Below are 24,816 nucleotides of genomic sequence, written 5' to 3'. Positions count from 1 at the left end.
AACCCTCAACACAATCACACAGTAATTGCTCTAAGAAATGACTCAATTTCTTTTTATAGCAGTCGGTAATCATTTAAGTCCGTCACACATGCCTTTACTAAGCCACACATAATGTGAGCAGGCTTCAAAAGAGAGATTCACAGGTGGCAGGATCAACTATAGATGAATACAAAAATTCTACTTTTTGCTGGTTCTACATTATTTGTCAAACAAACTGAATGCATCCAACAGTTGTGAGAGTACACAAGCAACAGTTTAAATTGCAAACAAACAAATATTCCCACTACTTTCTGTCATCTTTGTCTTCTGACACTATTTCCTGTGTCCCACCTACTCTTGTTCATTACCTGTTGGCAACATGTGTTTGCAGCTGGGTCTGTAATCAGTACACACTACTGCATCCAGAGTGGGCTCAAAAAAGTCAAACACAGATTTCTGTGCCAACTAGCCATGCTGACTCTGCCCAACTTTGAATCGTGAGTAAAATGGGGCGAAACATCTTCTAGTGTTGCCCCAGCTTAAGATGGTGGCAGCTGTTCAAAGCTAGTGCTGTGTGAGTCACTGAGGAATTGTAAGTCAGTGCATGCACAAAGACTCTTTCTTTCCGTCCACAAAATAGAACCGGGTTGAGCAGAAGTAGAAAAGCAGTCATTAGGGAGCTTTGGATGTACTGATTCACTGTCTTGCCCTCAGCGAGAAGAGACAGATATTCCCTTATGAGCCGGTTCCAAACCAAAATCAGATGCACTATTATAACACTATTGCTTTATATGGAAACACACGATTGTTTGCAATTTATCATTTCAGAAGATGTAATGTCAACAAGTTCATATCGTTTTTCTGCTGCCTCCAAGTGGCCAAAACATATATTAAATATAATTCCATCACGTTGCTGGAATTGGACCCAGAAGCAGAGCACAAATGACTGATTTTAACTGATTTTATTTCTCCAGAAGAGAATGATTGTTTCTTGAATTGAAAGAGGAATAGAAGACGACTTACAGGCAGGCAGACAAAGGTGAGGCTGACAGGATGTAAGACAAGAAAAACATTGAACTACAAAAATAGCAACAAAAAATAAATTGGTCTGGCTGCAGCTGCAACTACATCACTGTGTTAAACGCGCACATTGGCAAGACTGCCTTAGACCAGATAGATCTGCAGCAGGGGGTTGATTGTCAATCAATTTCAGGTGTGCAGCAAGGCCAGCAGCAGAAGTGGGTCAGCCACACCCCCATGGTTTTCCTGCCTCTCACACACATGCACACCACAAGAGAGGGAGACAAAGTCAAGATCCTGAGAGAGATATTAATACCTTTTAATTTGATATATACAGGGTCAACATCATAATCATATATATCTGCACACTTAATGTACTCCAATCAGTATAAAGGAACAAATAATTGCTGTTCATTTTTCAGTGTTCAGTGTAAAATGAAATTATACTTCTGCCTTCTTAGAGTGACATTAGTGTGAAGCTCATGAAACGGCCCAATCAGGCTGAAACAGCAGACAGGCTTTTTATTCAATGAAAATCCAAGTCTTCTTGCTCTTTCATCATTAATTACACTCTGCGTCACTTACAGCGATCATATGAAGATGGAGGTGATGTGTGGTATCAATTTGTCTTTTTCTGAAGTTCAATAATAATTTGTAGATATTAAACAGACTGATGGAATGCTATTTGACAGACGATAACGCTCTGGCCTTTACCAGTGACCACTCACATTTGTTTTATTCAAAAACTGTAGAATCTAATGAGTAAATGCAGTTGATGACTTTGCTTTGTAGGCTTGGCTTTATGAGATGATTCTCCACTGACACTGACAATGGACGATAAGTTTTAAAAAAATGTTCAAATGCATTCTTTTCTATATATTTCAGGCACAGCAAAAGTCTGACATTTTGACAAGGCTGTATTAATGTTGTCAGTTAAATCAAGCCAGTAAACAAAACAATGGCCTCTTTAGACAGACTGTAAATCTAATTTTGTATTTGGTAGTGGGAGCTTTTCCTCAAATAAATAAATAAAAATAAAATAATGAAACCTGTGATCATTTGAAGACGCAATCATTATCTAGGAAGTACAATGTGAAATGTATGAATGTCAGACTTAAACTAGACCATGGACTGAATCATTTGCTCTTTGTACAGTGGTAGTTAGATCCTTCTTTTGACTTTAAAGTGTTTAAAGTTCCTAAATCCTGGTACTGATGTGGGTGCATTTTCCTGGCATTGAAACACTGAAGATGATGAATGGGGAAATTCTAATTACCGTTAACATCATTGAGATCAGCCTCTTACCTCGTATACAATTAAAATAATAACATGGCAGGCCAAATTTTGTGTCTGCAATGTGCTGAACTCAGACACTACTATTTATGTAATGCTTGCTGGCATCAGGTGGTTTCAACTGAACCCGTCTCTGTCTATAGATTATTCTAGGCACACCAAATGTGTGGCTCGATACTAATTAACTGTCTATTCTTAGGTCTATAGACGAAGTAAAGAGACGACCTATCCAGTTGCTGATATCATTAAGTGCTTCACAAAGTACTATTTTTTTTTACTCTGCAAAAAGCCTGTTCAGCCTTTTGCCAATAAAATGCTGCATAAGCACTTTTGTCAAAACCAGGAAACCAACAGCAGTGAACAGGAAAATGATCGCTCCACCATACGCTCACTCACACGCATGCTCCAGCTCCACGCTGTAAGTCAGTGACGGCATACAGTATTCAGACTCATAAAACTTATGGAAGGGAGGGGATTTGCTGTATGGCTGCTGACCCCTGACCTGTCTTGTTATAGGACAGCTGCCAGCTTAATGCAACCTTGGCAAACTGTCACTTTTCCTGCCTCTAAGCCTAGTCAGTTTCCAAGCTAAAATGCGTCAATGACATATTTTTAGCAACAAGGGAATGGTGTTTATAGAATTTCAAGCCGTTCATGATGCAAAATGAAGTACATATCAATAACTTAACATATGTGTGATGGTTATGAAGATGGGGTGACACGCATAATAGGTTAAAATCACAAGAAAGTAATTTACTTGGTTATTTTATAGTTGGAAAAAATAGGCTGTCACTCTCAGACCATGTGATTAAACCTTACTGAAAACAATGAATGGGTATAAGTGTACTCACACTCCCTCTTACGCCTTAAAACATCTTCCTCTGCCCCACCATCGTCACTATTTGCAAGCACAGAGAGCACAGTGTGGCTTGGACCCATCACGCAGTGACTCAGGCCACTCTCCATTTGAAAAATTAAACGGGGGGGCCATTTGGCAGAGTTAAATGAGGCCCCCAGGAAAAAAAAAAACATGCCGAGCTCAGCACAGCTTCTACAATCTCAATCACAAAGAAAGAGGTTGGCGTGCTGATGTAATGGCCGCCGCCGCCGTGCTGCCACTGGCTTGGCAGAGGCAGAGAGCTCGTCAGCACACCCCTACTAATTTATCCCCCTCCTCCTCCTGGATCAAGGGTACATCAGATATCATTAACAGAGGAAAAACGCGAGCAACAGCCAAGCTAGAACCCAGACACAGACCTGGACATAGAAGAAAATTAGGCCATCAGCAGGCAATTCTCTCAGTACAGTGGAAAGTGACAGAATCCCTTAGGAATTTCTTTTAAATGAAATATTGCCTTTGTCTATGTTAGAGGAAAACAAACTGTCAGTCAACAGTTTCAGAATGGCCCAACTACCTTAAATGGTCCAAAGGCATTTTAAACTAAAAAAGTTGAGGTCACATACCAAAAGAATTGTTACTCAGAAGTATAAATGTCATATCGACTACATCTAACTTTATTTATAAAGCACTTAAAACTACAGCAGCAAACAGTGTTCTACATCAGAGATAAATAAAACAAATAAAATATAGTGTCTACATATTATTAAAGACTCTCACAACTATCCTGTACAAAAAACGGGTCATTTCTGCTTATATTTTCCTCGGAAGAAAAATCTGTGGATCCATCTGTGGGTGTGAGTGACAACATTGCTTCTTAAAGGCTCACATGGGGAAAGGGTTGAAAACCACTGCTTTACAGAAAACCAATACCAGCGTTAATATATCACCAGAAACAAAAATCCAATATAAACACTGAATCCATGAGGAATTTTTCCACAAGTCTCTTTTATTGACCCACAATTTATGGCTTTTACCCATCTAATGGAACAATTACTGTAATTTTCCATGAGGGCCGTTTAATTTCGGTGGCACTCGGAGAGGTAAGTACACAGTGTGGTAGCCTCATTGCATGTTAACTCCACAAAAATCAAACAGGATATTTTTATCATCATCTCTTTTACACTTATATAAAAGGTATACATTATGTTACATGGGTAAAGCCAATGAATAAACTATAAGGATCAATTTTTCATTGGATTTACTTTACATTTATTTCTATGGACTTAATAGCACCAGTAGCAGTAAGCTCCCAAATTAGTTTACTGGATATAAACCAAGTTTTTAAATCTAATTTTTGTTCATGAAAAAAAACACACAGTACAGTTCAGTGTCTATGCAGCAGAGCAGATTATTCAATCCATTTTAAGGTCGAGTGATACTTCTTGAAGTATGAAATGTGAAGTATTGACTGAAGCTCTGTGGCACAGAAATAACATGTGTGAATTATTAAAATGTGTGGCATTTTAAAGAAGCAAACTGAACACGAACGCCCACTGTGAAAAGAATCACAGCTGCTATTGAAGTTTATAATAAACATTATTATGGTTGTTTTTGGAAAACACTATCACCATATCAACTATAACAATTTACATTGATTTGATTGACCTTGTTGCCTGCCTTTATTGTGTAATCTGAACTAGCAACCTGAATTTTGATAACAAGTTATGATATGATATAATATGATATTTAATTTCACTGCAAATCTGCCATGACAGGGTTTTTATTCTTTAATAGCAGACTTGTGCATAACCGGCAAACACAGTAAACACCACCACAGTTGTCCACAGAACAGTTTGTTCTTTCTCCTCGAACTTTTTATGTGATGAGGAAAAAATGACCAGCAATAAGTAGTTTGTGGTCTTAGTCAACGTCCAAAACATGGTCTTCTTCTGGTTTACTGCTGCCGCCTAGTGTTCGTGTGAAAACACTGCGCCTGTGCAGCAGAGGGGAAAGGAAAACGTATGACATTCAGCAAAATAAGACAAAAATACATCTAAAAATAATAGTAATAAATACCACATGTAGCTTTTAAATTGTAGAAGATATATTATTAAAATCTCACGATTACATAAAACGTCAGCATGAAAACCACGGGCTTAACTTTACTCAATCGATCGCTCATTTCGAATCGAGGCTCAACTATTTTCCCTGGAGCTGGATTCAGGAAAATAAGTCAAACTAGGATTGCAGCGCCGGGCAGAAGGAGGCGAGACATTTATAAGCAAAGATGGTAAGATTGAATGAAAGTTACTATCTTTCGCCTTATTTGACATCATTAAATATTTCCGCACAGCAAATTAACCTCACGTCAAGCTCATATCGAGAATTTTAAAAGACCGGGGGTCCTTTATGGTCACAAAGGAAGGGACAGCTAGCTAACTACTGCGCTGTGAGTAAGCAAAACACCTTAAGGAAATGCTAACATTAGCAGTTGTGCTGCTAACGGAAATAACTGTGTTCTCACTGCGAAGACGCGGTTCACAGCGAATCTTTCGTGAAAGATACATTTTAAATCATGTTCATAATCACTCACGGTCGTTAATTTGGCACTAAATTATAGAGCCTCGCAGTCTTGTTGCTAATTTGTTAGCAGGCTAAAACCTAGCAGAAATTAGCCGAGTTTCAGTTAGCTTCTCTCCATCAAGTAATGGAGGGGACTCTTTTCACTTTCGTTTTTGCCTTAGACTAAGTATATATTAGTTTAGATTGATTGTGTAGTCTCGGGGAACATTTTAATGGTACTGCAGCTCACAACGGTCTGCTTAAATGACAAAAAGCTTAAATAAAGTCAAACTTTAATTATGCTATCCAGCTAATGAGAGCTAGTAATGAAAGAGGTTGTGCGTAATTGCAACCCGTTTTAGGCTCTCTTTTGTGAGTGGCTGTACTCTTGGTAGTGGTTATTAATTATTTAGTCATGGTTGTAAATTAAAACCAGTGTCTAGAAAAGTCCGAGCCTCAAACAGGTGCGGAGCCTTCTGTAGTTCCAGTCTAGAACTACTTTGAGGAAGCCACTGACAATGCAGGATAATTATGTCAGACCTGTTCTCGTGTGTTGTGCATTTTATTCCGTAAACTGTGGTGTTTGTTTTCATGGCGTTTTAAAAATCTACAATTTTGTTGTTTATTTGTAGTTTCGCAATCAGTACGACAACGACGTGACAGTATGGAGCCCACAGGTAAGTTCGCCTTTAACTGTCTATTATAGATTATCATCTGTAACATAAATGCTTAATCTGACTGTCATCTATCAAAATAGTTGTTCAGAAATTTAGTAGTTAATTAAAAAAGAATCGTTGCAGACATGGGTAGAAAATAGTCCTTGTGTTATTGTCTCAGCTCGTTGTATTAATAACAGTGTTTGTGTTTATTTGGGCACAGGGCCGTATTCATCAGATCGAGTATGCCATGGAGGCGGTGAAGCAAGGCTCTGCAACCGTTGGACTCAAATCCAAAACCCATGCTGTCCTGGTTGCACTAAAGGTAAAAACCATTCAGTGCAGTGCAGTTCTAAAGTTGCTCTGGAGATTAGTAGTTGGGAATGCTGTGACAGCACTGTCACTAAAACGTGATTTAACAAGACATCTCTATTTGTGTTTATCTTTTGTAAATATTCCAGTTAGCTAAAAATGCATAGAGTATATGCTCAGTTGACAATTGACACTCATGAAATAATCCCTTTCTTGTTGGTTGTAAAGCCTGGATTAGAAGTCTTGTCAAGTGCCATTGTAGTCTCAACTTTCATTATTAATAGTGAATCCATGTGCCACCCTGGCTGGCATCATCAAGCAATGGACAGAATATATGATATCTGTGTAACTTTGTTGATTATTGCACAGTGAAACCCAGGAAAACAGTGCACTGATTAATAAAATGATGAGCACATGTTTTTTTTGTGTTTGCAGAGAGCCCAGTCTGAACTGGCTGCTCACCAGAAAAAGATCCTCCATGTTGACAACCACATTGGTATCTCCATTGCTGGACTGACTGCTGATGCCAGACTTCTCTGGTAAACCAAATATTTTAATGGTCTAGATGGAGCTTTTTGACAAAGATATATGTTAATGTATTAAGTTATACATGATGCCAACATGGTCTCTCCCACAGTAACTTCATGCGTCAAGAGTGCCTGGACTCCAGATTTGTCTTTGACAGACCTCTCCCCACATCACGTCTTGTCTCTCTTGTTGGCAGCAGTATCCTCTCAACGTTTGAAAAAAAAGACATTTCATGAAGAAACATTTGTAAGGGTGAAACCATTGAAAAGTATCGGAAATGTAAGAGATCATCTTCCCAGTGTCAGAAAATTACTTGGCACTATCTCCCCTCTGTGTGGACATGATTGGTTGTATTTGGGTGTCAGTGTGTGAATGATGGAAACTGAACAAACTGTTTCAACATATTAATGGCATCAGCGATCCTTGACCAATATCACAGAAACCCAAATTCCAACGCAGAGGTATGGAAGGAGGCCCTATGGTGTGGGACTCCTTATTGCTGGATTTGATGTAAGTTTGCCCACTCACACTGTTTTAGTATTATCTCTTAAGTTCTTCTCGCATATGTTTAAAGGGTCGTACAAATTTAATGTGAAAATTTACCAACATTAACATATAAGCTCTTCATAATTTGTTATGTGTCACCCAGGATATGGGACCTCACATCTTCCAGACCTGCCCATCGGCGAACTACTTTGATTGCAAAGCCATGTCGATCGGAGCACGCTCTCAGTCTGCACGTACCTACCTGGAGAGATGCATGGATAAATTTTCCGACTGTGAGATTGGATTTCATTTTCAAGCTTCTATCACTTGCATTTTACCTGTTTATAATAAAAGCTGCACAGTTGCAAAATGTGACTAAATGCTGTTGTTGCACACACACATTATTCAGCCAAGGACAGTTAATTGCATCAGGCCTTTGTAAATGTGTTGATTATTAACCAGCGATCATTGGGTCACTCTTTAAATTTGTCCCTGGTTTTGTCTTGTTTTCAGGTAATCTGAATGAGCTCGTCCAGCATGGCCTCCGTGCTCTCAGAGAAACTCTCCCAGCTGAGCAGGACCTCACTACCAAGGTACAGCTGCTTTGATTTTTTAATTTCTTTTTCCTTTTTCCAATTGGAATATAATACACACATTATCAGCTGTTTAGCTAAATTGCAAGTGACATAATTGTGTTGAATGATACTAATAAGAAGATCTATTTTTTTTATATTAAGGAATTCAGAAATAGTCCAACTAAGTAAAATGATACTGACTTGATAAAATGCTTTTTAAAGACTGCCTTCTTTTATACTAAACATATTTTAGCAGTAATTTTAACCCTGTGTTTTTCAGAATGTTTCCATTGGCATTGTGGGGAAGGACATGGAGTTCATCATTTATGATGACGATAATGTTGCCTCGTTCCTGGAGGGACTTGAGGAGAGGCCACAGAGAAAGGTACTGCAATATATTTATCAAGTCTACTTTGAGCTCCTGCTTGGTTTCTTAAAATAATCATGTTGAGAGCTCCAAAGATGGGATTACTGTAGAAGGAGGGTGTATTCGTTCATCGGGCTGTTTTCACAACCCTCTTCACAGCAGATATTTTTCAAAATGAAATGGGTCAAATGCAGGTTTGACCAGTAACATTAATTAGGCTTAAGAGAGCTAGGGTCATGCTATTGCTCAAGTGTAAGGATAGGTCACACTAAATACATGCTACTTTAACCTGTAGAATAATTATAAAACTGCATGTTTCCCATTTTTTTCTGGATGTGTTCTGATAAAATGATTGAGAAATAATTAAACTGTATGTTCATCATATCACTGCTAAAACAGTAAATCAGATGGTGGGTTCAGACTTTTGTATTGAACTATATGCTACACAAATTGTTTTAAAAAATATGGATATCAGTGAAGTGTGTGTGCTGAAGGATATTTCTGTGTTTTGTCTCAGGTTGCCCAGCCCGCAGATGAACCTGCTGCAGAGGTACCCGATGAGCCAATGGAGCACTGAGGTAGCGAGCTGACCGGTGATCTACCTCCTGTAGACCTCAAACCAACATGACACTTAATGCAACACACCAGAGTAATTGTTAGAGGAGGAGGGGCGTCATTGTTGTTGTTGAGATGTGCCACTTGCTAAACTGTTAATCCAAAATATTCTCTGCTGACATCAACAGTGATGTTGCTTTTGTATGAGTAATGTGTACCATTATCAAAGTAATAAACCTTTTTTTGAATTCAGCTTCTGCACATCCCTTTCATTAGTTGCCTCCCTAATGCACATTTTCCCAATTTTAACATTGAACATCAAGGAAACAGTAAACAATCAGTGGGGGGGGTCAAGAATAGTGCTGCAATAATTATTTGATAAACTGATCAGTAATCTATCAAAGTAATCATTAACATCTTTAAGATAATCTAACAATGTTTTATATATGAAGCAAAGATTACTTTGTTTTTCTTTGGTCATATGACTAAAAAGTGAATACCTCGTTTGTGGACTAAACATTATTCACTGTGACAGGAACAATCAATTTATTGATTGAGAAAACGGTCAAAATATTCTTGTTGCAACATCAGGCTGTTGACTACAGGTGAAAAGTACTATTTTAGTTACCTCTGGCACATGTACAGAAATATTTATTCATATGCATTGTCCATTCTAAATAAACCAATACATTATTTGCATCCTAAGATGGGGCTTGTGAGGCTGGAGTGAAATAGATACAATTTTCTCTTGAGGAAAGTGAAGTAACGGACAACTCTGAAAATCTTATTCACAATAGTTTAATCACTGATGCACAGCAGCTGCACAAGTGCTCTTCTGAACAGTGCATAGGTATATAAAAGTGTAAAAACTTAATTTAAAGCAGTAAAGGATAAATGTTTCAAGAAGAAAACTTTATTCTGGTAATAACGTCAGTATCTAGAAGATAAGGAACATTTAAATGTTCCACATGCACTGTCCTGTTTTCTCATGTTTACTGTAGTGTAATTATTACAGAATACAGAGTCAGCAAAATGTCCACTGCAGACTGGATTACTGTTATCAAAATAACATATGCAACTGTCCTCATCTGCTTTAATTTCTTTATATAAATACCTTTGATGCAACTACTCTATATACTCTATATGTTGGGTTTAAACAAAAAGAAATAATATGTTTCTATCTTGTGTAGTTCAGTATTGTCATATTCGATATTTAAATATTAAGCCATTATTTTATCCAAGGGAACACTGAGAATATATGGAAGTTTCAGGTCCATAAACCACCCCATCGCGTTTCAGTCAATAAGGCTGATATAAGTGAGATAAACTGTGGGCATGTTTTTCTTACAGCTGGCAACTCATTTTCATGCTGTCACCAACAATTATAAGAACAGATAGTCGTTAGAATAGTAGAGTCAGTGTGTGGCTTTCTTTGCTCTCCTTCTCTTACTCCTCCGCCTGACCTGGCTGTGAGCAGTTTCCATCTCTACGGGTCTGGTGAGGTCCTCCATCTTCTCCTGCTCTATCATGGACGTCACATTCAGTGTGAGCTCCAGCTCCTTTAGGACACCGGCCAGCTCCTCCTCTGGGATGCCCAGATCTATTTCACCACTGCTCTCCTTGTGTTCATGCAGGTCCACCCTCTCCTTTATACCTAACTCACTCTGTAGCCCCACATCTTCATCACTTCTTGGTGTAAAATCAGATTGTCTCACAGCGTCTGTGCTCAGATCCTCTGCTTCCTTAGTGTCACTTCCGCCTGTAACGTCCTCGGCAGGAATCTTTTCCAGCCGATCACTTTTTGCTTCGGCAGCTTCGGAAACCTCCGCCTCCGTCTGCGTCTGTGGACTGTGCTGACAACAGCAGCTGGAATGTTCCCAGTACTGATGAGGCTGCTCAGGATAATCTGCAAGTACAACGGAGGAAGATTACAGCCTCTGTAGGTATTTTATTTCTTAATTATTTAACCTTAATTTAACCAGGAGTTGAGGTCACACAATAATAAATTAGAAACAAACATATGACCTACAGAGATTTTAGAAAGAGCTGGGAAACCTATGTAAAGCAGAGTCTGAAAACATTCTTTCTTTGAGTAGAAGGTTAAATCACTGTGGTAATGCAGTTTTTTCATGCTCCATTATTAATTATTTGCTGATAGTGTGCACTGTTGACATACCTTCCCAGGCGTCCTGGGCTTTGACTCCTGGAGTCATGCCCTCCACCAGCTGGCCCTCCTGCATCACCCGGGTTATCTCGGTCAGCTGCTGCAGGAGGCTTTGCTCCTGGTCTGCCATCACTCCCTTCACCCTGCAACACAGACACACCTGATCTGTGCAGCAGAACCATGTGCAACTGTTCTCTTTGTTTGTTACGCATGTAACTGTCTATTAACGTTTGAAACGACACAATTAGCAACTTATTACTTCTATTTTTCACTTTGTTCTATGCCAGTATAATTAATAGTTCTAAATATAAAAAGGAAATAAACCCTGGATTCACACTTTATGGAGGAGATTACTGCATGCATGGAATTGAACTAGCAAACAAATAAACTCAATCAAGTATGTTGTTCCATTAAGGATTGAGGCTGATGGCTTGATTCATCAGTAACAGACACACACACACCTGTCAGGACTGTGGTGAGCATTGGAAACAATATTCTCCATCACCAACTCTGTCTCTCTCAGTTTCTCCTGCAGCTGAGCCAGTTCGAAGTCGGCTGGAGGGAGAAGAAGAAAAGAAACAGGATCTTTAAACAAGGTACAGCAGAGACAAAAACTGACCAGGGCAATTATTTGGTCACAGTGTGAGTGCTCTACAATTTATCCTACTCTATGATGTTTTCAATCAAACAGGATTGCACATCATACAAAGATGTTGAAATTATATCAAAAATCAAAAGTAATCAAAAGTTAAAAGTGTAACCTAACAAACAAAACGTGTTGAAGCTACTCACTGATCTTCCTCTTCTTATTCTCTGACCGCACTGAAGAAAACCTGCCCTCTGTTGGCTTGTTGTTCCCCTTAGACGTGATCTAACAGGGAGATACGAACAGGGTTTCAAAAGCATGTGAATGGGCTGTTTAGATTATAATCTGACCACCATTTAAATTTGTACTATTTGTGTCGCTGTTTTCTCTAGCACAACAAATGAGGCACTGTGTATTGTGTGTATAATATTTCACCTTGAACAGTATGTACAGGATGTAGAGTAAGATCCCGAAGCCGTACACAGGGATGATCTGTCCTGCCAGGTTGGATTTACCTCCAGTTCCTACCCCTAGTCCCGCTCCCTTTGCCTTGGCTACACTATCTGGGTTGTTGGCTCTGGAGTAGCCAGCATTCCCGGCCCTCTGGCCTCGGACCTCAGAGGCCGACTGTCGGTGCATCATCGGAGGGAACCGACCTGAACCTGGACAGAAAGGACCACTGGACACGTGAATATCAAACAACATACTCTTATTGACCACTTTTGAGAACATCAGGCATGTAGACAAGGTCAAGACATCCTGGTGGAGAAGAAAGGTGACTATGTGGCTTTGCTGGCTCTCTCCCAACACATGTAAGCAAAAATAATAATAAAAACAACCTGCAGCAACCAGGTGATGCATTTCAGCTTGACAAAATCTCAGAGGCAGAGGGGTCAAACTCATTTTAGTTCAGGGGCCACATAAAGTGCAGTTTGTCTGGGGTGGGCCGGACCAGTATAATAACAGCATAATAACCTATAAACAACAAGAACCTTCAATGTTTCCCTTTGTTTTACATTTTATGAAGTATGTTTCTACAAAAACGTACCTGAAATTTACTGAAAAATAAGTGCAAATTCAACAATATTATGCAACTTACAGATCACAGGGAATCTACAAAGGCACAAAACCCCCTCTGGTGGGCCGGTATGTTTGACACCCCTGCTCTGATGAATGTTTCGAGCACTTTGTTGAATCTATAACTGCCTAAGATTAGCACTATGAAGGTGTACCTAATAAAAAGTGAGTGTAAATAACAGCGGACAGACAATGAAAATTCACTAAATGTCCACTAACTACAGGTACACATTATTGTTTGGGGGGTGTGGAGTTCATTACTGGTGTATCAAACTGATGCATATATAAAATTATAAATAGCACAGGTTATAACTTGATTTTACACAAACACTTACTGCCCACATTATTAGGTACACCTTGCTAGCACCAGGTTTGACCTCTTTTGCCTTGGTGCTGGAAACATTCCTCAGAGATTTTGTGTCATACTGAAATTATAGCATCATGCAGTTGCTTTGAACATGCTTTGTTGGTGCCAGACGGGCTGATCTGGCTGATTCAGAAACTGCTAATCCACCCGGATTTTCATGCACAACCATCTCGAGAGGTTTACGGAGAATGGTACAAGGAAAAAAAGAGAGGAAAATATCCTGTGACTTGCAGCAATGCCTTGCTGATGACAGCGGTCAGAGAAGAATGACCAGACTGGTTTAAGATGACAGAAAGACAACTGCTGTAACTCATGCAGGTAACCATCTGTGGAAACGTGACGTCCAACCTTGACTACAACGGCAGAAGACATTTTTTCAGGTGTCATGTGTACCCAGTGGCTGGATGACAGTGCTGTTTTGGCGCCCCTGTCAGGGAGGAGAGAGTAACTGCAGGAGAACGAGACACCACCTATTCTACTCGAAAATAATAAGCATCGTTATCGCCATTTAAAAAAGAGCCAGTACATTAAAGGCCATCGTCCCTTTCTTAACAGAAACGCCCAAAAGAAAGCGCTAAGGTGACGCACCCTCCGGCCGTTCAGCGGCATCCTTCCTCCCCCGAGACAGCAGCAGTTTGGGAAGCAGCAACGCCACGCACAGCACGAGACACGTCGCGAGGGTCACCTTCTGGAATGTGGACATTCCCATCACGAACAGGTAAACGGTCACGTGTCTGCGAAGACAACGCGCCCCGGGTTTGTTTGTTTGTTTTTTGCAGGCGCAAGTGGAGACGCAGGCCGGTCAATGATGTCGTCCTCCTCCCTTGTGTTGACTGAGAGGACGGAAGTAGATTGGGGGTTGTGTAATTATCGTGTTTCACCGCTGGGTGGCGTCAAACGACTGTTTTTGTTTTGACAACAGACTTTTTCTTTTGACAAGTCACAGTCAGAAATTCACAGGTGTTCATAATTAATCTAATTATTTTACACAGTACACCCAACAATAGACAGCAATAACCAGAGGTAGAAAGTAATGAATTACATTTACTCACATTACTGTAACTGAGTTGTTTTTTTCTGTACTTGTACTGTAATTTTTATTAAGTTTTAAGTTTAAGTTTTAAAACACATCTGTTACTGAGTAAAAAAAAAAAATTGCACTGAATTCACAAAAAATTTGATAACTAAATTCACGCACTGGAAACATTGTGAGTTTACATTTTTCATTTTGTCAGCACTTTAATTTGTAAAGGTCCGCCTTTTATTATTTAACAATAATGTGATATTTATGTCCTTTTTGCACGACACAAGAAAGAACCCCAACCTTGACAAAAAAGTAACTAAGTAACTTTTAATCTGTGTACATTTTAAACAAGCTACTTTTTTACTTTAACTTGAGTGTATTTTATTTATTTAAATTGTATCAAAATAGTCCTACTTTAGTAGAATATTTCAGTAGTCTTTTCACCTGTGGTTATAACAATTGTATTGTGTTTTGTAACACTGAACCAGAATCAGGGCAACACATGGCCAAGAGGAATTGGGCTTGTAACCGGAAGGTTTGCAGTTCTATCCCAGGAAGGGATGATGGTGCCTCAGAGCAAAGCACTCCCCCCAGACACAGATAAGTGTTGCCTACTGTTCCTACTTGTGTGTTAACTACTGGTGTGTAATAAGTTAAATGCAGAGGTCAAATTCCCTATCACGAGTGGGTGTGTGTGCAAAAAGAACTCATTCTAATCCAAAACACATTTGTTTCCCATCATGTTAGAAATACATATAACAACAATTATGAAAGGGTGTTCATGTAATTCAAGCATTAATAGTTGACATATTTTTTATTTTTGTTGTTAGTAAATGTGATCATATGTAATAGTAAATGGTCATCTTGGTGTAAATAATGACCACACAAATTGAAATGAAAGTTAATTTTAATTAGTCAAGAAAAAGAAATAACAGCTTGAGATGAAAGTGGAAATACGGCTGCACTGGGTTAGAAGTCCCACTCCAACTTTCAGTTGATTCTCCTCAGCTGAACCAAACACTATATGTAAATATACAGTATTTCAGTTTGATTTGGGGCTTCCATCATGCCAGATGGGTGGAGTTCACCACAAAACACAAGACATCTCAGTGACTGCCAGAATGATTTGACAGGGAACTTGGATTTTTTTACTCTGATGGATGACTTGTTTGATGCTATGTGTGGCCTGACTGGCTTAAAACATATGTCTAGTGTTTCAAGTTTGCTGAAACTAACTCTACAAATGATCTGCAAACACAAGTTCACTCTATATTTTTGTTGAATGTAAGAAATGGGGGCAGAACCACCACAGTCCACGTTAAGTGCTCTGGAAAATCCTCCTCATTGTTTTATTATTCCATCTCAGTTGATCTCTGGTCCATCTTATCAGAAACAGCAGTTTTCAGTATAGTTACCATGCAGCTCTTTCATAGAGAGTTCAAACATGGACTGCTGGCAAAGTGTCCCATCAATGTCATTTGCACACTTGGGGAAGTCTGAAACAGGAAGCTGCTGTGAGATTGTACAGTCCAGCTGGCACAGTCGTTCTGCGCTGATCTGCAGAGAGAGAGACAGAAAGAAGAATATGAACTGCATAAATCAGCTCCAGGTCACTCCAAGTGGTTTCAGAGGTTCAACAAAAACCTATTATCAGATTTGCACATCTGCAAATTGTAGTATAATCATTTTATTTGTCATCAAATACATTTTGGATAGGCTTTGTCATAGACCGGTAACTTGTGGTCGCTCAGTGTCAGATAGAATTGGCTCCATCCCTCTGCCACCCTCAGAGAACTCTATGAATAAATTGTTGTGTGATTTGCTACAAGAACACCTTCAATAGATAATAATGTTATCTCCTTTGGAAAAAAAAAAAGACATTCTGATATACTGAATACAAATTTCATTATATATGTCATCGACCAGGGCAGCAGAATACGTAAAGTACGAGATTTGCATGCAACAATATTGAATTAGTTTTATATTTAATAATAATTTCTAGTCATCTAATAGAATAGAAATAAATAAAATAGGGGGTTCATTAGTATCGCAACATCCCACCAAAGGAAAGCATCCAGCTAACAGTGACACAGAAGTGTTGATTAACTTGTGCTGTCGTTGAATATAAATAAACAAAATAAAACCTTAATTGAGGCACATTTTTGAAGAATAAAAAAATATACAGAATAACACCAGCCGTATCACCTAAGACTGACATTTGTGCAAAAATTAATCTCTTTTTCCAAACCTTGATAATCTCTTTGAGGAATTAAACTCTTGATTTGCCTCAAAAAGCCTTAAATCCCTGGGCTTTCACACACTGCATACATTGTACCATAGTATGTTTGAGGTGCAAATATTTGCTCTGTGCTCATTTAGTTTCTAATGCTGTTCACACAATGAACAGCAAAAGTCTGGAGATAGGGTATTTCAGGGAAATGGCATTACCTTCATCATCATTGATTATGAGAACTTGTGTCTGTAAAAGTCATAGACAGCCCAGATGACATGTACATGTATTTCACTTTTGTTTATATTAAACTGCTGTCTACAATATTATTATTTTTTACCAAAAAAAAAGACCACACCAGTTGCTGACAGTGTAAAAAATATTCGCCAAGGTTCCAAAATAAAAGTATTTATTCCTTCCTTTCCATAAACTTAAACAATTCCATTCAGTCAAAATATAATATAATAAACTATTATACATGGTCAAAAAACTGTATGCTTCTCCTCGTGATAGAGCAACAGCCATCAAACTGAGGTATATCACCTTTGCCTAATGGAGAGCACGTCCTCCTGCTAAGTGGTTCCGAAAACAAAAACGGCTCTTACAATTTGTTTAAATCAAGTTGAAACCAATCTGTTACCATGGATTCCTAAATCAACAGAATTATTTGGGTACATTTCTTATTGAAACTCCAAACACAATGTACTTTATGCAAACATTTGATGGATATCTCTGTACCTCATGTCCTATAGCAAGACTTTTATTGTGAAAAAAAAAAAGAAAGAAATTATGTTTCAACATGAACTCTGACATCAATCAAAAGTAAATGTAGTCGTACAGTTAATGACAGGTTAGCGCTATTCTGAGCCGCAGCAAACCCTGAAAACTTCATACCTGTGGATTGTGTGGTATTTGCTGCACTTGCTTTCAACCTTTAAAATCCTCCCTCAAGAGGAAATGCTGTGCGCCAATTGGATTCACTTGTCTGCCCTTTAAACCTGCCCTTTTATACACATGTAAACCTGCAGGCAGCTTCCCGCGTTGTTAGAGTCTAAAACATTTAACCTCAGTGAAATGACTCTGCTGTAGACATGACACAGCTCATCTTTCTCTGCACACAGTTCAAATAATCCACGTTGTCCACTGTGCTGCAGTCTAGTTGGCCTTCAGTGGATTATGTACGTCATCTAACAACCAGGTAACAAGAACATATGTGTTTTCTTTTTGAAGTGATGACATTATGCAGCTGAGTCAGACAACAGAAAAGGGTAACTGCTTTTGGACTGTTTAGTTTAATTGCCTGTGTAATGGTGTAATGAAGCCTCTCTCTCTAAATCCAGACATTTTCTATGTACCAGAAAATAGAACGTTATGTCACCACACTGCATGAATAATAATAATAATACTGTATGTTGTTAAAAGTTCAGCTTCAACTCTGGTTCATCATTTCCCATTTCACAATTTCCCTCAAGCAATTATGATAAACAGAGACATTCTCTGACCCTGTCATTTTGAATAATGGTGTGTTTCAGACTCTTCACCATGTCATGGCTTTTCTGTGGTGAAATATTGAAAGATTTCTGTGATGGACTGGCAATCTGTCCAGGGTGTGACCCGCCTATCACCCTATGTCAGCTGAGATTGGCACAGCAGCCCCCCCCCAGCAGTAGAAAATGGATGGATGGATGTATTGTGATTGACTTCTAAGATTTCATAAGTAGTCTCAATAGGACCCATCATCAGACACATGGGTATTTTATTTTATAACGGAATAGGGGGATTAAAAAAAATGACACACATCATTTTTCATATGAAGTTAGACATGCAGTTGTCCTTTTTTTTTAACAACACAGACCATTATCATTCATAAGAGGTCCCTTCTAAACATCCACTCTTTTTTCACCTCTGTTAGGTTTTCCATCAACTTCCACTATACAGTCCTGGCATGGAACGGCACAGCACGGCTCTACTCTACACAGTTTGGTTCATTTTCCATTACTAAAGTACCTCCTCAACATGGGCGGAGTCTTCATAGCATGGCTGCATGAAACTGACTTTGTTTTATACGCGACACACACAAACTAGTGACGATTGACTAGTAAAGCAGTTGTTTTTCGGTGTACTGAATCATTAGAATCAGTTCATTAAAAAGACTTGTTCACACAGTCGTTCAACACTTCCTGCATGACCAGAGCACACACTCCTCCTGACTGAACTGAAAGACAGTGGCAGGGGTTGTGATGCGGCTCGCCACTCACAATAGCGGCAGTGCTGTCACTAAATACAACAGACTCCTCTGTTAAATCTTGAGATTTTAGACATTTCCTTGGTAAATGTTGGAGATTAATGCATTAAGTCTTTTTAACTGATCTTCAGTTCAGCATTGTTTGGTTTGAGTTTGACATCACACATAGCATCGTCTCAGCTTGCTTGGAACCTCATTAGAGCAGGTATTAAAAACAGTGCCAGGTACCAGGTACTATCGCTAATGGAAAATGCTGAGTCAAGTCATGCTGGAACTGGGTAGTGGAAAAGCGAGCCATTAGCTCGTATTTCTGCTGCTGCTGCTGAGCTAAAACAGGCTAAAAAAAACACTTTTTTTTACCACTTGAAAGTTTTTCAATAAAACCTGATACATTAGTTTGAGTTGGCAGTCACACAATATGGATGAAATTATCAGGCATCAATCTTTTTTTTAAAGTGCACAAAAACATACGTTTATGCATACATATTAAATGTGATGTAATGCAGAGGTTTTCAAAGCAACAAAAGGTCTTGGCATGGATTTCAACAGCCTCTGGTCTTAAGTCTTGAACATGCATATGGTCATATATGGGATGAGCTTGCGAGTTCATTTGTCTGCCGTCCAGATACCTCATTGCATGGTTTAGTTCAAACTGTCAGAGCAGCTGTCTGGGGCTGTAATTTATCATCATCAGAATATTACCTCTCAGTGAGGCTGCCTCTCAGTGCTGCCATTAAGATGGCCTCCTTCATAGTCCAGCTGGCACAGGATCATGTTGTTCTTGAGGAAAAACTTGTCTCCCACGCAAAATCTGCAGAGAGGAACAAAGATATAGAAGTGGGTCTCGGTTCTTACTGGAGCTGAAGTGAATCATGAGTTCCCAGAGGAGCATTTCAGGCATAGTTTCAGCACACATCCACCGCTATGATAATCAGAAAATTAATCTTGCATGATTGCTGTCTGATTAACTATCCAAGTTATATACAAAGTCTTTAAGCCTTTGGGGTTTTAGACTCTGCTGTAAATTTAATTAGGTCCTGATTACAATGCATTGGTAATATGCTCATGATGACCACTGCATAATAAGTCAAGTGAATTTGATCACCCTGGCTAATTGCTGCCCTAATCTTACCTCTGGCGGCAGAGCTGACAGGCGAAGCAGTCTAAGTGGTAGACGTTGTCTCTGGCTCTCATCACCATTTCAAAAGCAGGGATCATCTTACTGCAGGCTGCACAGTTCCCTGTCACCCCAAAGAGCCTGCAGAGGCACAGAGGGCAACAAACAGACCTGTAGTCTGGACACACATATGTTCCAGTCAAGATATCTACAGGGTAAGAAACTGTGAAATGAAAGGGAGCCCTGCGTCTGCTCAAGCACAACTTAATTCCCTGCAGATTATGATGCTCTAACACTAATGCAGTTATTGTGCAGACCATAAATACAAGAAGTCAAGTACCAAAAAAAAACCCACATGAGCCTCATAGTTGTAATTCAGAGTGTCACCATGTAAACTAGAACCAGTGATAAGTTAAAAAAAAATAGCTGGTTATATACGTTGTAGAGTCTTCATAGTTTCACTTTTACTGTTGGTTTTACATGTTAATCAAAATAACTATTCACTATTCATCTGCTGACAAACTATATGGAGATCCACTGATATAAGGACACTTTTAAACCTGTGACTTTTTTGTGCCCTATAAGACTTTTTGAGGTTCAAACCTGTGAGTCAATTTATGGTGCTTTTCTGAAACTAACAATTTATGTGACAGCATTTGAACTTTGTCCTCAGACTACCTGGGAACGAACCCCATGTTGTTTTTAATACTCAGTGACTCAGTGCTGACCAGCTGCAAATTGCTTCACCTCTCATTCACCTCTAAAAGAATGAACAAACGGCTCCCCCAGAGCCTGACACACATGAAGCTAAGTGACCACGGCCGATTTCCATAATCTATTTGAGGCCAAATAGAAAAGGAGGCTTGGGTGGAACCATGATGGGAAAAAAAAGACAAAAATGAGGAAAAGCCTCAAGCATGTGTGTCCCACAGACGTGAAAATGTCATCGAATGAGTGACAAACAACACAGGAACAAAAACGACTTCTAATTAGCAGAATGTTCTGATCTAACGAGCCTGAGTCCTGAACAGGCACCTGGTGGGTTTTTCCTTCTCCTTAACGAGGCTGCGAAGCTCAATGCTAATTCTCTACTAATGGTCCAATTAAAAGAAATCACATGGTTCTAATCCCGCTCTTCAAAGGCTTTTTGGTCTGCACCCTCGCAAATGATTAGGAAAACAGGAGGCAATCTAGCCAATTTAACTGTCAAAAGAGGTTTTGGTCTCTTAAGTGCAGTGCAGCTAATGAGAGACTTAGTTCCAACCAAATCCAGCTGGATTGTACATGAGACTAACACATGAGTTCAGCAATGTGGCTGAGATATCAGGAGTTCTCCTGCTGACCTGACACCAGACATCGTTATTTCAGGCAAGAAAATGAAGGGTAGAAAAGCCTCAGAGGAGCTGTTTGAGCCAGAGTTTGGTTTGGATACAGACAGTGTCATTGAGATTTACACTTGTAAGTCTGTTGAGGCAGAAACCTGTTTAAATAGCTATAATTATATTTATAACATATTAATTGTGTATTGAATCACAGTCATGCAAGGTCAGGGGCTGAATGACCTTAAATGTGCTGTTGAGACAATCTATAAATGTTTATTTTTAATCTTGATTGCTCTAAAAATGTGTTTAAGGGCTAACCCCAACCCTTTAATGTGATTAACTTCCTGCCTGTTTGCATGGTGCATACATGTTAACTTCTAATTGTGTACTTTAAAAGCAAGTTTGACATGTGTTTGAGATTAGCCGATTTGAGAAGCAAAGCAGCAGGTGGTTAGCTTAGCTTAATTTAGCATAGCTTATAGCTTAGTTTAGCTTATTTTAGAAGAGATACAACAAATGTACCACTCCTCCATGTTATTTCCGCCAACTATTTATTTATTTGTACCTCTTTGTGGAGTTCTGGCTCCTGATTGGAAAACACTTGAGTAACCCATCTTTCTTCATTTTACTAACGCCATCACTAAGCTTGGACATTTACACAATATTTCCTCTAGAGGGCAGTGCCGACAACCAAGTTGCAGGCATCAACGAACATAGCGACCATTAAAAGGGGGATATTGGTACGAAATAGACTGAAACACAAGCGGATTTCTTGGCGGTGGAATGTAAGACCACTAAATGCAAGACGTCCCATTAATGGGGAACATCACTTTTTGGTTTTGCCGATGAAAGAGATCGATTGCGAGCAGCATTTTCAATATTTCTGTATGTTCACTGCGACTTTTCACAACTTGCTTAGCCATATAGCCTCCCTTACAGTTGTTTCAGTATTGACTCTATACTGCCCCCATGATTTCTGGTGGTATTGCTCCGTTTCTTCCGTCTTCATAAACGTATAAATGGGCCTTTACTTGCAGAGCCCTGGGAGTGAAAGACCATTAAACACTCAGTGTTTGCTGTTTGTTGCTTAATTGTTAGGGTTTGTGGCATTTCGATGCCAAAAATATTGTTAATATTAGCATTCATGTTGCCATTGCCTATAGCAACGGTGTCTTCACAGCGTAACCATCAGAACATTAAGCATAACTTTCCACGCTGCAAACCATGACCTCACAATCTGAAGTGTATTGTAGTATCTGTAATTGTTAATACACGGGCCACTGTGGGGAACCATATGTTCCATATCAACTAAGTCCAACAGAAAGATTTGTGTGATGAACGGTGCAGCGTCACAATATGATGACTAAAACAGAGTCCAGTAAAGATGTGTTAACCCTCTTGGATTCATATTGGATTTATTATTGAAGTGTTTAGTACATATTTCTAAGAAACATTATACTTCCTCTATACAAAGCCACTTTTGGGGTAAAAACATCTGTGAGCAGTTGATAATGTTTGCATTTTTGTACATGTTGGCTGTCTACTCTCTTACAGCTTTTCTTAATTAAAGAGTCGTTATGTTGCCTTATCTAGAGAACGTGTTGTTTTGTGTTGTTACATGAAGAGTTATATTTGAGCATTAGTTTCAGTCGTCCTTTTACTCACTCTGCTCCAACAGCTTCTTGAATAACCTACATTATCAGATCATTCTCTTTCACTTGGATCCTCAGTGGATCTATACAGCCACAACTTGACCTCTGTGATGATTTGTTTTGAAAGGTTAGGAGTACCTCAGGTAGTCCCGGCGGCAGAGGATGAGGTTTGCCCGAGTGTAGAGGGTGGAGCCCATCCGGCCCAGGTGGCAGTCGCAGCAGGCGCACTTTAGACAATCTTCGTGCCAGTACCTGTCCAGCGCCTGCAGCATGAAGCGGTCTCTGATCTTCCCGTTGCAGCCTGCACAGCCCCTTGTCTTTTCCCTGGACTGGAGGGACACAAGAGACACACCTGACATGACAAAAAGAGCAACAGAGGAACAGGTTAAGCTAAGGAACATATCTTCATTCCATCATGATAAATGAATACATTCATAAGGATATGTAAATATCAAAGATACAGGAGGTATTTAATTGTACTTACTGTGATCATGAAAATTCCAAAAAACAAATCCATTATTACATTACATTACATGTCATTTAGCAGACACTTTTATCCAAAGAGACTTACAATTATTACATTACATTATGAATAACTCAAACCCTAACTTCAATATTATTCACACTCATGGTTGAAAGTTAAACATGTCCCTTCTTAATGACACAGACAGATTTCACAGACTAAGTTTGATGTTATCTTATCACTATCATTGGTCACTTTATTAGGTACACCTGACAACAGTTTATTGCATTTCACTAGACTCTGTTATTGTTGTTTGTTGTTTATTATGTCATTCCATGTGGTGTTGTACTGGATTTGCTCGTGTTGAGTAAGTGAGTATAGTTGTGTCTCCCTCCCTATTCCTATAGCAACAATGGGCAGGACAGACACACTAACTCAATTCATTAAGGACAATTAATATACCACTGACTATGTCAGTCAAATCTCGGGCAGGAGGCTACGTTGCAAAGCGTTTACATTATCTGTGTCAGTTCACACAGCAAACTGAAATGTGCCTCTGTACTCACTCTCCTCCTTGTCCAGTACCATCCTGGTTTGAAACGAGCACAGTCCAACAACAGCAGAAACAGCCTCCCCCCTCCTCTTGTAATTCTTCAGAGCGATAATAAACAGAGGTTCCTTGACTCCGTGTGTGAATTACAAGCCGGAGGCGCTCAAACTAAAAGCTCCACTCTTCGTATGGTCCCCGAGTAAAACCAAAAGTAACGGTCGTAAGAGTCGCTTTCTGCGCGTAAAAGCAGCCCGTGGATGGATGAGGTCTGCGTCCCCGGGTGTCACCTTGCAGACAGAAGCGGTGTGTCCTCAAATCAAGAGCGGCTGTGCTTTATCTGAGCTGATGTCAGTGCATAAGCATTTCTGTATCTGCGCAGGCTGCGGCTGTTCCCCTCAAATGAGCTCCTCTGCACAGACTGACTGAGCCTCCCTCTCCCTCCCCCCTCTCCGCAAAAAAAAAAAAAAAAAAACTCTCACAGTCAAATGGTTCTTTCAACACTGCGTGCTAATTATATAAAGTCATTATGCTCAGATCTGATAGTAACCGCCCCCTCCCACTCTGAATCAATTATTCAATAGACAGCCACACACCAGGACAGTTCGGGCCTGAGGTGTTTTAGAATGAGCTTATTCAACTCCAAGGACACCAATTATCTCCAGGGCGCCTTGTAGTCAAAGCTGTGGCTTTCCAGCGCCCCAGCATGTGCAGGTCTCTTTTTTTTTATTTTCATGCGCGCACGTGCGCGTGTGTCAGCAAACATGTGTCTCTATCCAGAGCGCGTGACCACACAGGTATGTTGTCCCTTATATATGTTGACTTAAGTTTCAAAAAGTAGCCTCTTA

General features: G+C 39.5%; 3 protein-coding genes across 4 annotated transcripts; 1 reads left to right on the top strand and 2 right to left on the bottom strand.

Annotated features, from left to right (window-relative positions):
* Positions 1-5,341: 5,341 nt before the first annotated feature.
* psma1 (proteasome 20S subunit alpha 1) lies at positions 5,342-9,426 on the top strand. Its single transcript, XM_044016726.1, has 10 exons — positions 5,342-5,423; positions 6,328-6,372; positions 6,575-6,676; positions 7,099-7,202; positions 7,301-7,389; positions 7,631-7,701; positions 7,841-7,970; positions 8,191-8,270; positions 8,533-8,637; positions 9,137-9,426. The coding sequence occupies exons 1-10, from the start codon at positions 5,421-5,423 to the stop codon at positions 9,194-9,196; spliced, it is 789 nt and encodes a 262-aa protein (XP_043872661.1). The 5' UTR covers positions 5,342-5,420; the 3' UTR covers positions 9,197-9,426.
* A 530-nt stretch (positions 9,427-9,956) lies between these two features.
* Positions 9,957-14,210, bottom strand: ric3b (RIC3 acetylcholine receptor chaperone b). Of its 2 annotated transcripts, XM_044016725.1 has the most exons (6): positions 13,957-14,210; positions 12,360-12,586; positions 12,131-12,209; positions 11,800-11,893; positions 11,351-11,481; positions 9,957-11,080 (listed from the first exon to the last, which is right to left on the bottom strand). In XM_044016725.1, the coding sequence occupies exons 1-6, from the start codon at positions 14,075-14,077 to the stop codon at positions 10,590-10,592; spliced, it is 1,143 nt and encodes a 380-aa protein (XP_043872660.1). In that variant the 5' UTR covers positions 14,078-14,210; the 3' UTR covers positions 9,957-10,589. The 2 variants fall into 2 exon arrangements, with proteins under 2 accessions (XP_043872660.1, XP_043872659.1); XM_044016724.1 differs by lacking the exon at positions 13,957-14,210 and having other exon boundaries at positions 12,360-12,865.
* A 1,071-nt stretch (positions 14,211-15,281) lies between these two features.
* On the bottom strand, positions 15,282-24,415 carry LOC122761476 (rhombotin-1-like). The gene is made up of 5 exons (XM_044016723.1): positions 23,988-24,415; positions 23,097-23,310; positions 20,000-20,125; positions 19,570-19,678; positions 15,282-15,949 (listed from the first exon to the last, which is right to left on the bottom strand). The coding sequence occupies exons 1-4, from the start codon at positions 24,007-24,009 to the stop codon at positions 19,573-19,575; spliced, it is 468 nt and encodes a 155-aa protein (XP_043872658.1). The 5' UTR covers positions 24,010-24,415; the 3' UTR covers positions 15,282-15,949; positions 19,570-19,572.
* Between the last annotated feature and the right edge of the window lie 401 nt (positions 24,416-24,816).

The sequence above is a fragment of the Solea senegalensis genome, unplaced genomic scaffold, assembly GCF_019176455.1.
Source record: "Solea senegalensis isolate Sse05_10M unplaced genomic scaffold, IFAPA_SoseM_1 scf7180000014733, whole genome shotgun sequence".
Classification (NCBI taxonomy): Eukaryota; Metazoa; Chordata; class Actinopteri; order Pleuronectiformes; family Soleidae; genus Solea; species Solea senegalensis.
This window is presented reverse-complemented; position numbering and strand designations above follow the sequence as displayed.